Source organism: Puntigrus tetrazona, chromosome 22 (genome assembly GCF_018831695.1).
Source record: "Puntigrus tetrazona isolate hp1 chromosome 22, ASM1883169v1, whole genome shotgun sequence".
Lineage (NCBI taxonomy): Eukaryota > Metazoa > Chordata > Actinopteri > Cypriniformes > Cyprinidae > Puntigrus > Puntigrus tetrazona.
Window position 1 is genome coordinate 7,081,247 of NC_056720.1, and position 22,316 is coordinate 7,103,562.

The 22,316-nt window shown below is 39.9% G+C and overlaps 1 protein-coding gene across 1 annotated transcript in view; it reads right to left on the reverse strand.

Moving 5' to 3' along the window:
- ahr2 (aryl hydrocarbon receptor 2) overlaps nt 1–22,316 on the reverse strand; it is a 48,484-nt gene that overhangs the window by 23,090 nt on the left and 3,078 nt on the right. Inside the window, exon 2 of the mRNA XM_043223523.1 lies at nt 18,010–18,197. Coding sequence (XP_043079458.1) covers nt 18,010–18,197 — 188 coding nt within the window. The remainder of the gene's footprint in view (nt 1–18,009; nt 18,198–22,316) is intronic.

The window sequence follows — 22,316 nt, forward strand, 5'->3', positions numbered from 1 at the left end:
AAAAAAAGTTTTTATTTAATGCATTGTAACATAAATAAACTTTTTTACAAATTACCTATATATTGAATACTAGTGCAAAAATGATGAACTTTTTTGAACACTGGTGTAAAAAAATAAAAAAAATAAAAATAAATTGATTATTATATTATTAAATATTTACATATTTATATGCTTACTTGTATATAGCAATACTTAATGCATTAGTTTTTTTCATTTTATAGTATTATTATTTTTCATGATAAATAAGTGAATTAATAAATAAGCAACTTACCAAAAATGCTTTTTATTGAACATTGGTGTTTATAAATAAATAAATGCACACAATCATTTTTTTTCCTTTATCATACTGATATTGTTGCCTCTTTATAAAAGCAATAAACCACTTGAATTTGTGCGTCACAATGCTTTCCGGTGAGTAGTTACATGAATGCATCCTTCGAGTGGTAAATCACTGCGCGGCGCAAAACCCTGAGCAAAACATTTCTTTACGAAACATCTGCGCACTCCCACGCGTTCGCGCAACGGAGAAATTACCAATATCGGTGACAGCCCCCGTGTGAACCCAAATTTTCCCACCGTGATGCGTTTGCGAGGGTTTGTTGTCAGGGTTGCAAATCTCACCGAATCTAAATGTCAGGTCACTTCTCGGGTCAGACGGGAAACTCGGGGCGTGACGTCAGAAACTTCGCAGCACAGACGAGGACGGTTCCTCGAAACGAGAGCACGGTGTGGGGTTGGGGTTAAAGCTTTGCGTTTGATGTGTGCGTGTTAAGGAATGAGCGAGTGAGGTCGCTGATGACACCAAATTGAGCGCTGGTTTTGTGTGCCGCTGTTGGCGGAAGTGGCGTTTAGCAGAAGTGGAAGTGTCATCGCAGAGAGGGGCAGGAGCCACGTGTGCGGGCACCACCGCATGGCGCCCCGTGCTAAAAGTCAAGGCCCAGACCGCAGACGGTTCCAGGGGCTTCCCCTCATGTGGCTCGTCACACTTGCTAACCCGTCGTGTGCCTGAGTTAACAAATATGGTTACACATGCACAGAAAAACGCGCTTCTAACAACGGTGGCGTAACAACCGCTTCTTCAAACTCCCCAGAGTGCTGAAACTAAGGCTAGGAGGGTCGTCACGGCAACCGCCCCTTAGCAACACGACACGGTAACCTGTAAAACAAAACCTCCGGGCGGCTAATACTCACTCGCTCGCTCACACCTGCTCATCCTACAGCGCAAAGGTTACGGCAGGTTAAAACACAGTTTCGTTTATACATGGGGTCCGATTTGAATAAACCAGTTACATGAATCACCAAGGCTCCGAAGAGTATTAACCCTTTAGTCAAAAAAACACAGAATTTAACATTTCTTAAACTAATATATAATACATATATATTACAGCACATTTCAACTACGTTCCCAAAGAACCGAAAGTAACATAAAAATGAACTCTACAACCATACAGCACAAAAAAAAACAATAAGCATACATTATTTTGTCTATAACTGAAAACACCAACATCCTTGACTATTGTGCGTTCTCCTTTGTATTTGCTTTGTTGTTTCGTCTTTGTTTATAGTATCAAAAGCTTCGGTAAACAGAGCGACAGTGTGCATCTGCCGCGTATCTAATGATTCAGCAGCATCTGTTCGCCTGGCGAGCGGTAACCGCCACAAGCCTGCCGCGGCGTGTGGCCTTGCGCACGTGCGCGCACACGCACCGGGAGTTACGATGAAATTACAGGGTACAGGCACTCCAACCTGAAAGTAAAATGCAGCTCTATGACATTCTACCGTGGTAAACTACAGAATGGCGTGTGAACCGCTCGCACGTCGTCAAAACAAGGCCGACCCCTCCCTCGACTCAACTCTCCGCATTCCTGGCCTGAGCAAAAAAGGTGCGCGCACTTCCACAAATCATTATGAAACACTACATGTAGTGGGTGTAACAATGTTTACATAAAGGAGAGGATTCGCGAGGAACAATCAGGTTTTAGTGTTCTAGCGAAAGTGAAGGGGCGACTTTGAGCTTCGGTGCACGCCGGTTGCTTTCTATCCTCCGCGAAAGCCAAGGCATGCCATTTCGGAATATCATTACATCGCGGACACGGGTCGCTGGCCCTTTAAGACGTCTTTTTACACTCGGTCTGCGGGATCTCGTAAAGCTTCATGCAGTTTTGCACTCTGCAGCTCAGACATTCAAATGTTTTGCTGTTTTAAATAAGCACGGCCATGTAAATGCGCGTCTGAGAGGGTGAGAGAGAAACAGAAAGAAGAAAAAAAAGAGATACATCAATCTTAAAGTGCCGCTAGACTCGCTTGTAATCTGTCATAATCTTAAGCCCCCTCTGCTCTCTTGTACTTGCATCCGTGCACAGCTGTCCTTCATTATAAGTTATTGGGTGGATATTTAAAAGGGTCCTTTTAAAGGGTAAGATAATGAGTCAGGACCAGAACGAGCACCACAATGCACCTGTTCAGCATAAAATGAGACAGATGAAAGTAAAAAAAAAAGGGTTTGTAGCTCAAGTGCATTATGCTTTTTAAAATACGATATTTAAGTAAACACTTAAATAGCAACTTCATTGAACAGAATGTTGAATAAAGTCATTATTTTTGCTTTCTTTGCACACAAAAAGTATTCTCGTACCTTCATAAAATTACGATTGGACAACTGATGTCACGCGATTTATTTTAACGATGTCCTTACGACCTTTCTGGGCCTTGAACGTGTCTGTTGCATTGCTGCCTATGCAGGGTCACAAAGCTCTCGGATTTCATACAGAATATCTTAATTTGGGTACCAAAGATAAACAAAGGTTTTACGGGTTCGGAACAATATGAGGGTGAGTAATTAATGACAGAATTAAAAATTTTGGGTCAAAAATCCCTTTAAGTTTAGGTAGAGTGTAAATAAGAAATGATCACAGTGCACTCCGAGGCTCATTGAAGTGTAGTGTACACTACTTATGAATATTAGCGTGCACTATATAGTAAGGGAGGACTTTTATGACTAATGTGCAGTATCAGTGAACTAAACAGTTTGCTTACCTGTAGCCGTTTCAGGTAACGTCACGGGACATAGAAAAGAAACAGAAAACGAAATTCGTTTAGTTTTTATTGTCAAATTGCATACATCATAAATAAATGCATTGCTGACAATTTTTAAAAGACACACTTTATAGCGTTTTTTTACATTTTAGCTCACGATTTGATCGCAAGCTGAGAGCGGAAAACGCTTAAATGCTGTAAAACAAAACAAAATGAAACGCCACATCTGGACGCTACAGATTACAAAGCCATTGCCATTCGCAAAGAGAGAGAGAGAGAGAGAGAGAGAGAAAGAGAGAGAGAGAGAGAGAGAGAGAGAGAGAGAGAGAGAGAGAGAGAGAGAGAGAGAGAGAGAAATTAAAACATGCCAGCTATGCAAAGGGAATATTATCTTAATCTGAAAACATTTAGTTCCAGTAGATGTTGCCGTCAGATTTCCCCTCTCACGCAGGGGCTTTGGGAAGTCCTGTACGCGCCGTCACTCCAATTGCCACAGCCAATGGCTTGCGAGGACTCGAATAAATGTATTTGGGTGCATATTTTTCACCATCCCTAAGCTCTTAATGAGAGAACGAGAAAGAAAGAGAGAGATCTTTGCCACCGCTCTTAAAGAAACAACCTAAACCCTGCTACCCGCCCTAGCCTGGCTGATCGCTATCTAGCAGCGCCATTGTGTCTGCGCCGTGCTTGTTTTGCTTTGCGTTTTACGTACAGAGGTGGGCGCTGTAAGAACAGGGTCTCTTTAGAAGCAACCGCGATGTAAACGACGAACGTTTTCTTATATAACGTTGTTTCAGTTGCGACCATCGCGCCGAGAGGTACTGACGTACAACAGAGTCTGCAAACCGTGAGCAAGGCCTGTTTGAGATGCAGGGCAGGGCTCTACGCTTTATTTCTGGCCAAGAGAACGTGACACATATTTCACTGTCTGCTTTCGTTTAGGCAACAATAATTGCAGCTTCCAAAAATAAAATGTGCGGCCGTATATTTCGCCTGCTGTTTATATCTGTCCAACAGCTGGTCATTTATTGTTTCACAAGCTGCTTCAGCTGTCGCCCGAACCGTAGAGGGTGAGTAAAGAGAAATAGATAGACTTAATTAAAAGCGGTATGCAGTTGTACGGTTTTCTGCAGGCGGCTCTCTCCTGCTTTTTTAAGTCTTTTAAGTTCACAATGATTCTTTGCCTTTCTTCGTGCACGGCTCAGGGTATCCTGTTTACATACCTCAGGCCTGCACATGAAAGCGGGCGGCTGCAGCAACCCCCGACCAGACATGTTGGAAAACTGCTCGCACAGGCCTGCCATGCCCTCAGACCAAAAACGGCACAACAATGGCATGGTTGTGTAATTGCAACACAATCGCTGGGAGAGCTATTCGCCCCTTACTGGATCGAGGTGCCACCAACAGTTGGGAAGGGGGTGAGTGACGGGCACACACACCTGCTTTAAAAGAACACGGGCAGAATTGCTCAAGTGCTGCTGGAAAGAATGGAAAGGGGGATGTTTTTACAAGTGGTTAAGGCGCGTATAGGAATGGGGATCATAAGGAATTCAACCACTTATGGTTTTGAATTTATTTGCCAAAAACTACACTAGTGTAGCACACCTGCCACTGGGAGAAAGAATGCGGTTCTAACTTGCGGTTGAGATTGAGTGGAATTTAACGCTTCTGATTTCGATCGTACAGTTTGCGCGGAACAGTTGGCACTGCATTAAATCGGAAGAGGAATTATTGTTAGAAGTGCAGGGGCGCATGAAGAAGCCATTTCCTTTCCCTTATTTGCGATGAGAACCGTAAAGGAATTCAATGTTTATGATTGCGATTTTAGTTGGCGAAAACTCTATTAGTGTGGCAAGCCTGTCACAGGGAAGGGCAGAGGGAAACATAATTCCTACATGTGGTAGAGGTACATGTTTGCATGTAGAAACTTGAACCATAAGCAATTTAATGCTTATAGTTATAAAAAAAAAACTGCATTAGCGCTAAACACCTGGGATTGCATGTAGGAACCTGAAAATTGCATGAAATTAATTTTGGCACTGGGGTGTCCAATGACCTTTCGTTGTAGATGTCCAACGAAATTAAGTTACGATATCATTTACTTATCATTTATTTAATTCCGGTCAAGGATTTAATTTAATTTTTCTTTTTAGATAGCATCAACAAAACTAACTATGGCTACATGTCTGTTGCAACGCAACATGCCACTGACGCAATATTGGTTTGCTTTAATTTTAAATGAGGTCACGTTGAGTTTGCTGGAGCAAACAATTTTACCATCGTGTTGTATGGTGCATGCGTGCACACCACAGGACATGCATGTGTGCAGATGCCTGGTTTGGGGTTAGAAGTTAACTAGCTGGGCTGAGGTTTTAAGGTGAGGTTTGGGAGAAGGCTTCTGGTTTGGGGTTGCTGGTTAATCTCAGTTTCTTCTTCCTCATCAATTTGTACAGAATGACAGAAGTGAATAAGCTGTTAATTTTGATGTTTTTGACTTGGCACAGGTACTTCAACAGGTCTAGAGTGTTGATTGATTCAAGGCAGCTTTGCAAAAAATGAACAACTTGCTGCAACACAAAGAATGCTAGATAAGAACAATGGTAGGCAAGTGTTTCAACTACGACCAAGCCTTCGGTTACGAGGAAGATGAACGTTTGAGTGGCAGCTGTTGTCACGGTCTTGACACCGGTACTTCAACACATAATCAGAATAGCAGGCCCTTTCGAGGCCTGCAAATACAAGTTTGTTTTGTCAGTCAAATCTGTGAGAATATTTAAAGTTTTAACAATGACTTAAAATTAAGAATGAACTGCCGGGTTGGACTGGGTTCAAATGTTTTCCTGGTATAGTCTTGAGTTTCTACTCTTATATCTGGTTGCTCAAGCTTTTTGAGCAATGCTTTGGCAATCATTTACAACATCTTAGCATTGTGGTGACTGAATTTTGCAGGGTAGGGTTAGCTGAGGAGAACGTAAATGTTAAACTTAAATCTTGTACACACTTTTACAGTTTATTTACAACCTACTTGAATTCATCGTTAAACCAAAGAGCAGGAAATGATCAGATTACTAAATCTATCCTAGAGAGGCACTCTGAGTCAGTCGGTGAGTGAGTAACGCGGCTAGAGGGTTCAGAAAGGATGCACTGTCTGCCCACGAGTACAACCCGTAGGCGGCAGAAAAATCAAAGTGCCAAACACTTTCCATTACTCTCTAGCCTCAAATGTAAAGGGTCACTAAGCTTTACTAAACAGTTGTGCCAATTTATAAGAGCTAAAAATTAAACAGAAACATCTTTGTATGCAACTCAGATTGTAATGATAAACTAATCTAATGTAAAGACTTAAAAAGAGTTTTTTTTTTTTAAATGTAAAAATGTTTTTAAGAGTTAATACTAACAGGCCACTAACTTATATCATGCACCCTCATAATATTTTTTGTACATAAAAACAGTCAACGGTGTCTTCGTTTGACTAAATGTGTGTATGTAGTCCTAAGAAAAGGGAAGTTTTGACAGTCTTGCTGTGAGAGTGAAGACAGAAAAAGGACAACGCCAAGATACCACTGTAGTTGGACAAACACACATGCTTCCAACAATCACACACACACTCAGCTTGCCTTTAGTCGCTCATACAAGCACTTGTGCACATAAACACACACACCTTTCCCCGCCCACTTGGTCTCTTTGTCTCTGATGAGAAGGGTTACCTAGCTTCTTGCTTTCAAAATGTCCACAATCGCTCCTTCCACGGGCCCCCTAGATAAACACAGGACGCATACACACTCATACGAACGGCAGCTCCATGCTGACAGACGGGGCTGGCTTAACCCGCTCTCCCTCCCTCCCTTTGGGGGGAACAATCCAAACCCGGCACAGACACACACACACACACTCCGCCAGACCTTGAGCAGCCCCCTCTCACTGACAGATCTGCAACAGTGCTCTCACGCAAGCCCTGCCTCCCCTGAGACACTTCACTGCCAACAGAAAACACACACATACACACCGAACGTCCTGAGTGCGCTCGCATACACACACATGCACTTGAAAATTTCCTGCCCGCATACACAACTCGCGAGTCTCAGGAACAGACATGCACATGCAGGGATAAATGTGCGCCTGAAAACACACATTTTACCACAAAAACATAAGCGATACGCTATCTTCGCGTGAACTTCAAGGAAAACCTTGCGCATGCTAGCGTCGTCCTTAATGCAACCCTGTAAACAGGAAGTACAGTCTATCTCTTCCTGTGCAGTAAAGACGAAAATGGTGAAAACGATGTGGTAGAAAGGAGCGGAAGAGTGCTCGAGAGGAAGAGTATAGCGCACCGGGGCGTCCAATGACCTCTCGGGTCTGAGCGAACGGGAAATGGTGTCGAGGTCCAAAGAAAACTGCTCTCACCCATAGGGCTTTCTTTATCTGTCTTGACTTACAATGCTGATATTGTTCTCGTGTTCGCGTTTTTTCCTTTTCTTCCTTCTCGTTAACACCCCTCACACTGGGAGTCTCTTTTTTTTGGTTTAGGTTTTAGTGTCATACAGCCCTGTTCTTTTTCATTGTTGTCTGTCCCAATGGCGTAGAGGAATAGATATCGGCCATGGCTCCTGGCATATGGATGTCTAAGACTTTCAAGTCTTTCCAAATCTTTCCAAGTTTTTTTTATCCATTTTGCCTCAACACATTGCTTAGCTCCCAGGGTCAGTTATATCTGTTGGGAACTAAAATGGACAGCTAAAAGTCTTCTACATGTAACGTTGGAGGAAACAGGTAGGTATGGGGTGGTAATGTGAGAACTGTAAAATCTTCTTGACAATATGCCAAAATGCTTGTCGCCTCAGATAAACAGACAGTAAAATCTCCTTGTCAACTTGTTCTGTAAACTTTCATTCAGAACTGCAGGAACAGAGCGTTGACACGTCTGCTAATTTTCCGCTCCCACGATACGAAGGATCACTTCCTGATAAGCTAATGACAAGTGGCTGTAAACAAATAGATAGGCTGGGTGTAAAACACAGATATTGTGACAAGAATTAATAACTCCAATGTTTTGCAATGTAACACTGAGCTTTTATAGTTTAAGCAAAATTGATTATACTTAGCAGTCGTGGCTTATTGGTTAGGAGCTAGGAGCTACAGTTTTCAACAACGCCATTGATGTCTGGCATATTGTTTGACATAAGTCTTTATGGTTATGGATATAGAGCAAACACAGAGCAGGGATATTTTTACGCCTTGCTGTTCCTACTAATTTTCTGCTCGTGTTAAATAAATAATCACTTCCTGGTAAACAAATATGCATAAGTAATGTGGATGTGGCCTAAATTTAAAGTAGCTAAAATAATGAAATAAGGTGACTATGTACACTTTAAAGGACTAAGCTCAATAAAACGAATTCCTAGCTGCCTCAGATCTACCATCATCTTGATTAAGCAACCTCTAGGTCACTCAGGATAAAATCAACTGATGTTGCCAAGTGATAAGCAAACACGAGTATAAAGGCTAAAAATTGTACTTCCACTGGGTAGTCCCTGTTGGAAAATCTAGTGCTAGAAACATGCTAGCTGGTACAAAATCTATGTGATGTCCTTATTTGGCCACCAAAACCAGCACAACTGTTCTTAGTTCATTTGGCAATGGTCTGGTTGCTTGTACATGCTGTAATGGACCAGCTAAAAAACAGTTAGCATGTAACAAAACAAGCCAACTGCTACATAATTCTTGCAGGAGCCTTACTGAGTAAAGCTAATATTTGCTTCTCTGTTGCGTTGAAACAGTTTTGTTTCTGCAACCCGAGAATCACATCCTTATTTTTGAGTTGCGTTTAAAAAAAATGGAAAGGGAACTGGTGAACTTGGACATCTTGACCATATTTCAGGTCTGAGCCAAAGTGGAAGAGTATCAGGAAACATCTTTTTCCTCTTCAGAAACCCCAGATAATGCTGATCAGCCAGACAAAAGACCTCCCCTTCCTTTCTGTCTTTCTCTCGGCCATCCATCCTGGTTGCTTATTCTGTCCATTCCATGTGGCTTCAATGAGAAGAATCTGAGGTGGATGAGATAAGTTTTGTGTGCATGTTTTATAAAAGGAACAAGGAAAAGACCACATCTTTGCGATGGAAGGATCACAGACAGATGAGGTAGCATGCAGGTGAGAAGAGGAAGAAAAGTTGTAGATTGATGACTACAGATGCATGGCAGTCTGACAAACGTTTCCCTTCAGGCAATACGAGGAGAACAGATACTCAACCAACCACTGTGTTGCAACAATCCTGCTATACTGTACACCTCAGAGCTAGCACTGTACTGTTTAGTGCTAGTTTGCTAAGCAAATGAAGACTGCTCAAAGTTTTCAAAGACTTCTTTTGCTGTCTCTCCTTCTTTTTCTGAACAAAGAGTACTTCCTGTGTACACAGAGGAAATTAAGCAACACGTTTAACAGGTTTCCCCTGGTTAGGGTGCCAAGTGATCAAACCATGCACGTTCCAACACATGTGTAAGCACATCAAAGTTCAGGATTAAGAATCGAAAAAGCTGTCAGGCTAACCGCCTTAGGCCATCACGGCACATCATAAAAACCCCCCAACTTTCAAGAAATTCACCACATGGTCATGTGACGTACTGACAAACATTTGAGGTTGAATGCATCAGCCTTATGCAAACAGAATATGGTTTTACCGCTGTCACACTAACTGTGGAAATTGACTATAATAACACTGACTAGAATATGGTGTTTTGGGGAATAGTAAAACTATGGTAAACTATGGATGGCAAAACTATGGTAGTTTGCTTTCTGGGATTACTATATTGTATTTTATATGGCACTCAATTATACTTTATCATAATTCCATGAAAAAATACCATGGTATTACCAGGGTGCCACTACTTTTGTTGTTCTGACCGGGAAAGTTCAGCGAGCTGGGATTCAAACTCAGGATGCCCAAAGTGCAACGGCACTATTCGTAGACATGCTGCCTACGAAGCTATCAGCAGCAAAATAGTGCATTTCAATCTTTTTTTTTTCCGTAGATAGGATTCCCTCTGTCAAAAATGCTATGGTAATGCTTTGTTATTTTGGGCATGTACCATGGAAGTCATGTAATATCTTGAAACAATGCAGTACCTTGTCAAAACCAAACTCATGGGTATCATATTCATTTATATGACTTTCTAAGATACTTTAAATAATAATTCAACAAACTATACTTTCATGGCACATATCCAAAATCATGGTGGTACCATAGTACTTTTTTGTTAGCACGAAAACAACGCTTTATAAGAAAGCAATATAGTACTGTGCCATGGTAGATCCGTTGAGCATCATTTACTAAACGAACGTACAGCAAAACATTTTGCCGATAGCCATTTTTACACAAAACTTGGAATTTATCGATATGAACCTAAGCGGTGGCTACGATCAATTTTTTGAGTTACCTGATCTTGCGCGCAGCATTTAAATCTGCTGGAGAATTGTAACAGAATTTTGTAGTTTATTTTCCTGAGCGTCAACCAAAGCTTGTTAGTCGATTGTTAAGGATTTGAAAGTCTTTTTTCCAGGGCTTTAGCTTTATATGCGCGAATAGCAGTGCAAACCACGAAGCAGACCACGAAGATTCAATCGACGTATAATGCACCTGCAGCATGGAGAAAGACAGAAATTAAGGACCACACAAAATGTATAATAGGCTATAAAGAAACATATTAACAAAAGAAAAAAAACTGTGCAAGTATAGGCTAAACTTTTTTTGTGACACTCTTTATGCATTTTTATTTTCTTTATGTCTTTATTTTATTTAATCCATCTGATCCCGTAGACGCCTCGCACACACAAACAACATTAGATCTAGCGCTGCCTGACATTTCAGCTATTTAACTAAAAAGCAGTCCCCAATAACGTTACATTTTAAATATTGTAGTGAGGGAAAGAGGTTATAATGTTTATATTTACTAATATTTTAATATAGATATAAATTACATGAATGTAGAATTATTGTTTGTATAAGGCTAACTGGTGGTTTTGAGGTAAGATAAATTTCTCTATTTCGTGAGATCACTTCCCCTGTTTGGCCAGGTTTCGTTTCTCTGTGTCATCAACAGAGAGGCGAGGCTTCTAAACTGGGGTATATTTATGGGCATGATATTCTGATAACGATTGTTTTCATCTGCCGAATTTATCAACGTGCGATCATTCGTATGATGAGATTGGTTGCATCACTTGTGCGTACAGATTTGCGCTCGTTTCTACGTTAGATTGATAAATGAGGTCCAAGATATTCTTAGAAATATTATGAAGTAACTTACAATAACCACATGAATGGTTACATTCCAAGTTACAAATATGTTCATATGGTAAATGCAGAAAAATCATACAACAAAGAAGTTTTTAACTTATACATGGTTGCTATGCAAGGCCACTACAGTAAAAATTTATAAGGCTCAGGGTTAACCACGCTTCATTTTTTGGTTTAGCCATTTCCTATCCATTACCATTTTACTTAGAAAAAATGACTGATAGCATGAAAATGACTCATGATTTTTTTTTTTAACCCCACCCCACCTCAATCTAGCCACTTCCCTATTAACCTTGGCTCACATCTATTGGAGTAGGCCCAAGTGTGCTGTGTGGCATCGTGTTTTAGCGGGAAAACCCATGAAAATCACAGCATGAGGCAAGGAGTAGCCGCAAGGCAGCAAAGCGCTTAGCCGCTAACATCTGGAGGCAGATCTACACTGACTCTCATGTCTAGTGATTCATACTTGAGTCTCATGCATACTATGAAGAAAACAAGCTGTTTGGTGCTGTGCACAACATACCACACGAGTGAAATTACTGCTCCGGGTCTGCATGATACAGTCTGTTTAAGGAGCGCTTTAACCTGGAATTATGGGATTACTCATCATGCTAACACATTAATCACTTCTGAAAAATGTCACGGAATAGGGATATCAAAAATGCTTGTACTTTCATACCAAATTTATGTTAAAGCTTTAAAAAGAAAAAGTATTTAAAATATTAATGTAAAAAGTATAAAACAAGTTTTGTCTGACTGGAAGATGTTTTAATTAAACTTTAATTTTAAATTTTTATATATTTTTTTAAATATATTATTACTTTAAAAAAAAAAAAAGTAAATTAAATAAAACTAAAACTTTTAAATAAATGTTAAAATTATTGTATACATAAAAATGTTATTTAAATACAAATGCAAACATTTTAAAATGATTAAATAAATTCCAATATATAATAAATTGATATAAGTCAACACCATATTTGACTTGTGGTATCAAAATGTATGGTTAGGTTTCTGCTACTGAACTATTTGTATAAAGACAACCTAATAACAGAAGATTATTTTCTTCCTCCCTTTGTTTGTTCTTGATTCCTGACACATTCATTTATACCAAGGCATTATGGTACCTTTCCTTCCAACCTTCCCTCTCAAAAGGAAGGTTATGCTGGCTCTTTATCATTCTTGGGCCTGTCTCCACTTGAGTAGCCAAGCTCTGTGTTTTGACTGTGATGATCTTAAAAGCTCCGTCTTGTGTTGCTGATAGGCATGCTTGTTGATGCTATCGCCACCTCAAGTGTGGGGGAACACTGCAGCATTTGTTGTTTTCGTGTTATGAGCCTGCGAGAGCCCCATTTGGATTAGCACTGCAGCTTTACTATTTCTCCTTTTTAGTGGGTGTAAAAACAGCGCGTTTTAACCACATGTGGTTGGGACTTGCTAGGCAGACAAAAAGCAAAGAAAAAAAGTTGCCATGCTTGCAAGTCATGCTTTAGAAAGATGGGTATATAAACAATGGGCCACAAGAAAGAGACGCTATAAATTTGAATGATGAAAAAGTTGGTTTCATATTAGTGGGCGACCTGGTTTGCATATGAGTGCTACTGGGTAACAGAAGTTACGTGTGCCAGGATATAAATAGAGACAGCATCACCTGAATGAGAATTACCTTAGGCTACACGGCTACAAAGAGCCTTATTATCACGGTATTTCAGATGAGTGTCTCAGGAACATAGTGATGTCAAAGAGATGTGTATGTGTGTGAAAAGCACTAGTTTGAAAACTGTAGTACAAGGTTGATTTATTTTGCCTATCTGAGTACATCACGCTACATTTTGAATCGTCATGTATATACCGCAACCACTTTTCAATAATGCAACTATATCTCGTCCTTCTCTAATGTGGTTTGTATGAAACATTTCAAAGATTAACATATCGCCAAAGTTAGATCAGACCTGTAGTCCTGCAAAACAAAGATAAATGCTTTTTTTTTCTTGAATTAGTACATCAAAGTAACAGGGCGTAATGTAAACCTGTGCATGCGCAAGCTCAGAATTGAGACCCCTGCTGGGATTGTTGTTTTCTGGCGAGACTGATGACTAAACGTTCACATCAAAGTGAAGAAAAAAGAGAGGCCGACCAAAGCATGTTCTTGCGTTCAGAGACGAGGCAGGTCAGGTCATCCGGCGGCAAGAAGAACAGAAAATTGTGAGAGAGGCCCTCGTCTTTCCTTTCTCTGTTCTTACTTTCCGAAGCCTCTGGTGTTAGTCTCCACTGACTCATGCCAACACAAATATTGATGTTTCGGGTCCATCTGTCTTGTCTCCCATCAACAAAAGAAAGGGCAGGCGAACTCTTCTGACCAAGGATAATAGGAGACAGAACACCCCCCCTCCAAAAAACAAACACAAATAAAGGCAGGGAAAGCAAAAAATTGAGCAGGACAATAGTGCATGCTGCTTTCATGGACTTAAAAAATTAATTCAGGTGTTAGAACTGGAAGTCCAACTAGATTTGACAGAACTTTAGAAAACATGCTGAAGCATTTTTGTTCCATTTTCTTGGCTGCTCTGCCATTCCGTCCTTCATAAACAAGGAATGAAGGAAAGCAGAAACCAACGTTTTGACAACCTCTCAAATTCCTCAAACAAAATGCAAGAAACCTACTCAAGCAGTTGAAGGTTGAAGAAACACTTTTTACTGCAACAACAGTCTGACCTCAACCTGTAATAAAAAGAGACGTTTTTTGAGGTTTGTCTGATAAAACTGATAAAAATGTTAAGGACCATTTTTCCTCATGCAAGATTAAAGACTAACCAGCATGGTGTTGCAAAAGATGTTCAACATCAACCAAAAACTGCCCCATTACCAAAAGGATGCCTCTTCTCGTTCCACAGATACCTTTTAATTGTCCAATCAAGATTGGGTTGAGGAACAATGAGTTACAGACTGCCTTGACCTAATGGAGAAGATGTCTGATTTATTACCACTTCTGAACTCTGACACATTGCTGATATGCAAATATAAAGCAGAATTTATGAGAGAGACCCCAAGTGGTCTGGAGATCTTCACTACCTGCAGTGCCCTCATAGCGTGCCGGAACGCCTCAGGGCTCTGAGCATCAACCCTTTCCTCCCTCAGCCCTACCACCCTCAACCTGCCATCTATTTACTGTCAGGAACGTGGCGATCTCTACAAAGATAAAATGCAGAAAATGCAGTTTAAAAAAAAAAACAGAAGGAGAAAGAGCAAGATGGAAATTTGCAGCCAGTACAAGGATGAGGATACAAGCATTGAATAGGATAAAGGCATAGAAACTTGTTTAAACGTTGAAAGGGCAAAGATGAAGAGTAAAAAATTTAGGAACAATGAACCTTTCTTCCCTGAAATCTTTCTGCCTCGTACTCTGGGCGCCGCAAAAGTAGTTTTGAAGCCGACCAATTCATCCCTAAGGTCAAAGCCAAGCTAGACCAATGACACACCACATTACACTTCAGACAAGGACTATTCTATGCAGTGACTCCTCCAGACCTGACCCTCATCAATACACAACGATGCCCTGGCCCCAGTGCATGTTGGGAACACAGTTCACACAATGTTCCATTTGTGCATCTCACCGTGGGACCGAATCTTGTGGTTTTTCTCAGTCCAACCTTCTAGGTCCTTCCATCTCCAGCCTTGGATGATGGAAGGACACCAACAGAGGATCCATTCTCTGCAAAGGCGGTGTCTGACCTGTTAGAAGCCAGACACAGAGGAATCCATAGCCCTGGGCACGCCTCTCTCTGCATTTCATAGATAGTGACGAAAATAGACAAGCTAATAAAGGAGTTACTGTACTCGTAGCCTTAATCTAATTAATACTGTTGGGGAGGGATTGAAAATAGCTTTGACTGAGCCAATACAACCCTCACTATTGAGGACACATTGTTATTTCCTGATATTACAGCAATTATTTCTGGAAAGTAAAGTATATGTCCCAGACCCCAGTCTAATGTACATTTTTTTGTTTGAAAGAGTAGCAACACAGTTGGAGGCTGAAACCAACAGAGGACTGGGCAATGAAGGAAGTAGGCAGTTGTCTAGCACCTCTGTTCGGATATGTCTATCAGATGCTCCCAGAGATTAATTTTTTCCTGCCAGCATGTCTAAGACTAGTCTACCTTACACGTTCTTTCAAAAGAACCTGTGAAAGACTGTCTTACCACAATACCCAGTGTTTCCTGTCTGTCGCAGTTTATTTATGCTGCACACACTGCAGCAACACCAAACACCGTCTGTTTGAAGGGCCTCACGTTGCCCTCGTTTCTCTGCTTCACACATGTGGTTACTAACGACGTTGCGCACAAACAAATGCATGGAGATATGTTTTATTTGATCTCTTTGGCGCTCTGTGAATCTTGTGGGTAGGTCAAAAATAACCTGTCTTCTTTTGGACTCTCTTTTCCTGTGCTGTCTTGTTTTCACTCGCTCGTCTACTCTCTCTCAAATGGCTGTTTCTAATTGTTGCTATTTTGGTAGAACAATAAAAGGAAGCTTAGCTGGGGGCAGCAGGCTGGCACATTTGGGGCTCTGTTGAGCCTTTTGGCGGTCTGTTATTTGGAGGCCCGATTTCAAATGAAAAATGTATAAAGGTGGTGGAGGAGAGGTGAACGACTTGATGAATTTCCACACAATACACGGCCAGTTCCTCAAAGGAAAAGGAAGTACGAGTCTGGCAGTAAAATGATGATGACAGGTCAGAGACCTTTGAGATGACACTGACTAAGACCTTCTTTCCTGCAAAAACAATTTCTCTTAACTGGGTTATTAGTGAGTCTTTCATATGCCCATCCAGACTGGGCAAGTTCCCTGCCAACTGTCTGTCTGTGTGTTTATTCGGACAGACTCAGCATGAAAGAACAAGGTAGGGAGTCCAGTACGTTGTCTGATTCAGCACTCTTCATGCCAAACTTTGCCTGTTTGTCTTCCTTGCCAACTGATGGTGCCAAGATGACTCCCAAAATATTTCCCATAAGGCTCTTTGTCTTTTCACAATGGAATTCTCTGCATGCACTTCATAGCTGCCACACTTACTCAGCAAGGAGTTCAAGAAAAGACACATGCCTTCTTCCACTATCATGTTCAAAAAGCAAGATAACGGAGGTAAAGTTAAAGAACATCTGACCTGTGACTGGATACAAGGATAAAGGTCAATGTCTAAAAGTGTTTTTAAACAATGCATATGTTTGTTGTAATTATTTACACAAAAGAAACCAGCTTCAATAATTATGGTAGCAAAATCTAATACTATATTCAGATATTGTGAAAATAGTAATGCAAAGGTTGTGTAAAGACACGTGGGTGTAGCACATGAGGGCAAGGCCTAAGTCTTGTCATATAATCATCTAGAAATGATAACGAAGTACAGCAAACCATGTCCTTTGGGCTATTTTCATCGTGTGTACGTGTTAAGTAAAGTCAAATCTAAATCTAAAAGCCTGCCAATTGTTATGAAGTCTATATCTACATCACAATAACTCAGACTACACCTCCAAAACAGCTGTTATGTCCTCTGGAGAACATCCTGTTTTCAAATTAATGTCTTATTTTATCAGTTTAAAATTTTAAATGAGTTAAAGACATTGGTTTATTTTTTTGTAATGTAAAGACATTTTACACTTTTTCTCAGAATCCATCACCGACAAACACAACAATACTACAAACAAATTGCTATGGAAAATGAAAATTACGGTATTTCTTAGTCAATACAGACGGTTTTGTTCTGGGAACTACTAATTTAACCGTCCGTTGAGAGGTTTCCCCTCCACATTATTTATAGAAACTTGATTAATTCCATGAGAAGATCCTACGTCACTCCTTGCAAGGTCATGCTGACATGTTTTTCTGAGCCTTTTCTAAAGACATACAAACAAACAAGCATTTATTGGCTAAAGATCTAAAACCCTAAGAAGAAAAAGATCCTGAACTTACGAATGTCTATGTGGGTTATTTACGAAGCCAGCAGAAAGTAAAATGAAAGAAAAGTCAAGCCTAATTTCTGATTATGAGTAAATTAAGGACCCCAAACCAGACTAGCATGTGATCTTTCAGCTCCCTTGCAAATTTCTATAGATAACAAACATGTCAGCTGAGGTCACAAGTTTCTAGTGAATTTGTGACATGGACCTTACAGTAAACTGCAAATAAATTCAGTATTCAGCTTGATAGTTAGATACTACATAAATTAATAAAGACAAAACACAATTATGACTGAGACTGAATCTGAGAAGCATTTCCAAAACTGTCATTTAATCGAGGGCGCTTTGTGGTAGTATAACAGAACTTGAGATATTAAACAATTTAACTCAAATTCACTCGAATGAATCATCAGGACCATTTAGCACTCTGAGTGGGAGTTTAGCAGTTACTCTGACTCAAATGTGATACTCGCGCATGGCAACACGAGTTTCCCACTTCTCCTGAATCTGTTCCCCATTCTCCATATGATTTCCTGTGCTCTCTTCATTGCTTACACTTAATGCAGTAATACCATAAATCACGCTGGTCCCAAAACATGAACTTGGGTATGTAAAATATGAAAGGCTGAAAAAGAAAAACTGACCATGTTGCAAATGTACAAAACAGCTAAAGTATCAACAGGAAGAAAAAACGGAATTATAAATAAATAAGATTTTGATCTCACCATTGAAGAAGCTCTTGACCTTCAGGTATCCAACACTGAGTCGAAGCACAGAGAGTTTGTCTAGCCGTGCGCTGACATCTTCTGAGAAGGGTAGAAGGTTGGTCAGCTTGTCCAGTTCACTGTTCAGCCGGTCTCTGTGCCGCTTGGAGGGGTTGGATTTCACACCATCGGGAGGTGGTGGTTTGGGTCTGGAAGAAGAAATCGATGGAAAAAATTGGGTTACACTGCTTGTTACGAACTGAGATAAGCCCATAATGCTTGTAAGGCCTGTGGTGTTTCAATATTTATTCAATATTTCAATGTCTTAAGGAATGCAGGTGGCTTTAATGGAAAATGTCCACAAGGAAATATTTTAAAAGAAATGTATAATGCTCAAAGAAGACTAAAAAACTCTCATCGTTTTGGTAATTCAACCAATCTGATGAAGACTTTGAAACTCCGCTGTTTCCACTTTTGTGTGCCGTATGCATCAGACATTTAGCTAACGTTCTGTAGTTCTGAGACTATTGTTTTGGTAGAAAGCTACTTACAAATATGTATAAATAGAGGTTCAGTCATTCCTAAGAGATAGGAGACAGTGTGATATGTAAACTTAGCTATTCAACCTCAGTGTTTTGGTCCAGAGTTGATACTAAATAAAACGATAAAGTCAACTGAACAATGTCTTGCTCTCGGTGTACACTGGTTGGTGAAATGTACAATATTGAGATATGAAGCCTTTACTGTTCGGAAAAAAACAAAAACTCACCAGATGCACTGCATTATCTGCAGGATTTTGTTATTTTACTTTTTTATTTATTGTGAATGCTGAACCCCCCCCCAAAGCAAACTAAATAACGATGGGGTTTCACGGTATGTGATGCTTGGAAGTTACAGAGTTTAGGTTTATAAGCTCTGAACTGAATTATTGAAACCTTAAGAGTACTTTTCTGCTGCATGCTTGCAACATTACATAGATGTCTAAAAGGTCTTTGCTAATCAGAACTTAGTTTATCATCGCTGTAGACAGCCTTTCACAGAGTTGCATAAGATACTGTTTTCATAACAAATCTGCTTTCTAGAATCATATTAATTGATCGCACTGCAACGAAGCTCTCTGCCAAGAAAACCTTGCTGAGTTTTATGCTCACCAAGTTTTAAATATCAATTAATATACTCACATCTATAATACATTATATACATATATAAACCCTATGTTTTACTGTTTAAGTACTAAAACAACTGTCTGCTCTATGTCATAAAACCCATTATCTAAACTTGAGGACTCTTACTGGAATCACGGCCATCAAAACTATGACTGTAACTCAACCTCGCACTGCCTTTTCATTGCCTGCCAGCCCAGAAGACTAAGAGCGGTAACTCTAGCCATCCGAGCCGGACCCTAATTATGTTTTCCCAGAAAGTAAAACTAACCTCCGAAAAAAAAAAGAGCCTGCGGGGACAAAAGAGCGCGTTCAGCCCCTTCCTTCCCCTTCGGCCCTGAGCTCCAGATCTCTAGAATGACACGAAGGAGCTCGTCATTGTTGGTGCCTTATTGATTCACCTACTATTTCATTTCTCAGGAGATTCCATTCATTTGAACGGCCTTCGATGGTGATCTCTGAGCTAGATGTGTCACTCGGTTTACAGACAAAACGGACTCAAATGCTTTCAGAATGAAACTTCATCCTCCATCCTTTTAGGTGTGCCTTGTTTTTTTTGCTTTTTTTTCCTTCCAAACGGTAATATTTCAGGGGTGGCTTTCCATGCACAATAAATTACAAAGTATGTATAAATGCAGCTTTTTAATGTAACTGGACATGGTGTGGACTGTGAGGAGTTACATATAATAAAGAAAAAAAAGCTAAAATATTATAATTTTTAATATATACACATTTTCACATTTATGTACAAAATAAATTACATTTGTACATTTGACCTGAAAGGCCCATACAGAATTTATATGAATGATAAAATTATAATAAAAAAAGAAACAAATTCTTATAGAAATAGACAAAAATATAGACAAAAAAATCTGTAACAACAACAACATTTTTACATTTTTACTGTACATAAATAGTAATACTAAAACACAGAAAAAATATATTTCAGCTAAAAACCTGTCATTCTGGTGACAACATTTCCAGAGCAATTAAATATGTTCTCGAGTCCTCTTTTAAACAATTTAACAAAATGAAAAACACATGGCGCCAATAAAGTAAGGTCATAGAGGTCTTTGTGGGTCTGTCATGATGGTCAAATAGTCTTTTAAAACCCGGCCTCACAACAAAGTCTTTTTTGCATAGCTGCGTAGCAAAACTAACAGACCAACTAACCATAACTTCCTACAGAATTTTTTTAAATTTTTTTAAGCTTTATGGTGTTTGCAATTACTGACATGGAGGCTTGGTTCTATTGGTCTACCGTCCATGAATATTTGTTTGGAAAGTCCTATCGACTTTCTACACTCCTCCTAAATTACAGTACTTCTGATCCAGTGATCGGAGTTCTGATCATGGGGCAAGATTTTTTTCTGTATTGCAAACTTCACTAGAGAGGGAACATCTGAAATCCCTCATTCTTTCTTCTACCCTCTAGTATACAAGTGTTTCGGGCCAATCACATGAGGTATGACATCATGACTGTTTTCCTCTTGCAGGTCCCAACATGCAACAGGGTTTCTCATGCTGCCTGGAATACACAGAGGACCATCTGAAGACTCATCTCTTTGTTCTTGCTGTGTCGCATTCTTTTAATGCTCATTTCTTGGCGCATTTCGCTCTCCCTTTGCTTCTCTATACATACAACTGATTCTTTCTTTTCCCTCTCTTTCCTTTTAAACTTGGCACTCGTCCTGAAAACTCTACCACTGGAAAGACGGTTTCAAAACGTTTGCAGTCACAGTTGCACAACAGCTTTTTTTTGTCTGCATGTGTTGCGTCGCTTGAAAGGTTTACTGAGGACACCGAGAAAGAACAATCTGAAAGCATTTGGCAATCTAGCTTGAGAAAATTTTTACTACAAATCCCATGGTACATTCCTGAAAATCTCTGTCTTGGTTTTCCAAATCTTTGTTACAGTAGGGAAAGTTGTGTGTCGATACACCAGTCAAAGGTTTGGACCAACTTTTGCATTTCCTATTAGGACTATAAAGTATTATACACATTAACAGAAAAAAATAACAAAAATTTAGCACGGGAATTCCATAACAGCATGCATAATTAGAACACGAATAAATTAATAATAATAATAATAATAATAATAAAAATAAATAAAAGTCAGTCAAGCATGTCCAAACTTTTGAAGGTGGTGTTTTACCTTAATCTGGTGCCCATCCATTTGCCAAACTCCTTTTGCATGGAAACATGAAAACAGTTTTGAGATCAGAAAGAAAAGGGTGAATTCAGCCAACAGTGGTTGTTTTCCACCCGATAACCTCAGCTGAAGCTCAGCCACATCTGGTTTGGATCAAAAACCCAAGTTGCGGAGGAAAAAAAAAGAAAGAACAGAACTAAAATTGGCTCCAATGGCATGCATTCAGTGCATCACACTGCACCAGCCACTACGACTCAGAAGGTCAGTTAGGGCTGCAAAATATATTAATTATCCAGAATATTTGACAACCACGTCACGTTTGTTAATAGTTTAAATGCATCTCTGATTTAAATGCTAACTGATTTTACAATGCATTGAAAAAGCGAATTTACTTTAATCTGTGAAGTGAAATGTTTCGTTAATAACTACATACTTGTTAAAATAAAAATATTTTCTAGCTGTACCATCTGGTCCTAAGGTCAGCGGGTACAAAATCAAGTTCTGTCACCACACTTCGAGTCTCTGCAGCAAACTTTATCTGACCGAGCAGAGACACATCAGCATCATTATCGAGTGTCTGCTTTCCTCATACCTTCCTCGAGACAAGATTTGTGGGTATTTGAAGTGACGGACAGGCTGAAACTCTAGTCTGTGAGAGAGGGACGCTCTGCGCTGGTGCTGACCCAAATTTCTTTCAGCGCGCATCAAAGCCTAGTATCAATGTACCCGAGCTCCTGAGCCAGAAATACCCATCTCGAAGGCACAGCGCAGTAAACATGCCTTTTCTAAGGCGCTTTGTGAGGGTGCAAACTACCTTACATCACGACTGGAGGCGGGACCGTCGTGTGAGCAATTAACAAACCAACTGGTCTTTATTTATGCAAATCTGTATTTAAATATTGATGTAGTGTATAGACCGTTTGAATTACAGCTAATAACTCTAGCTGGCGTCAGAGTTCAGGTCCATTTTGCAGTTTGGTTGTACTTAAAGGGATCGTTTTGGCCAACTTTAA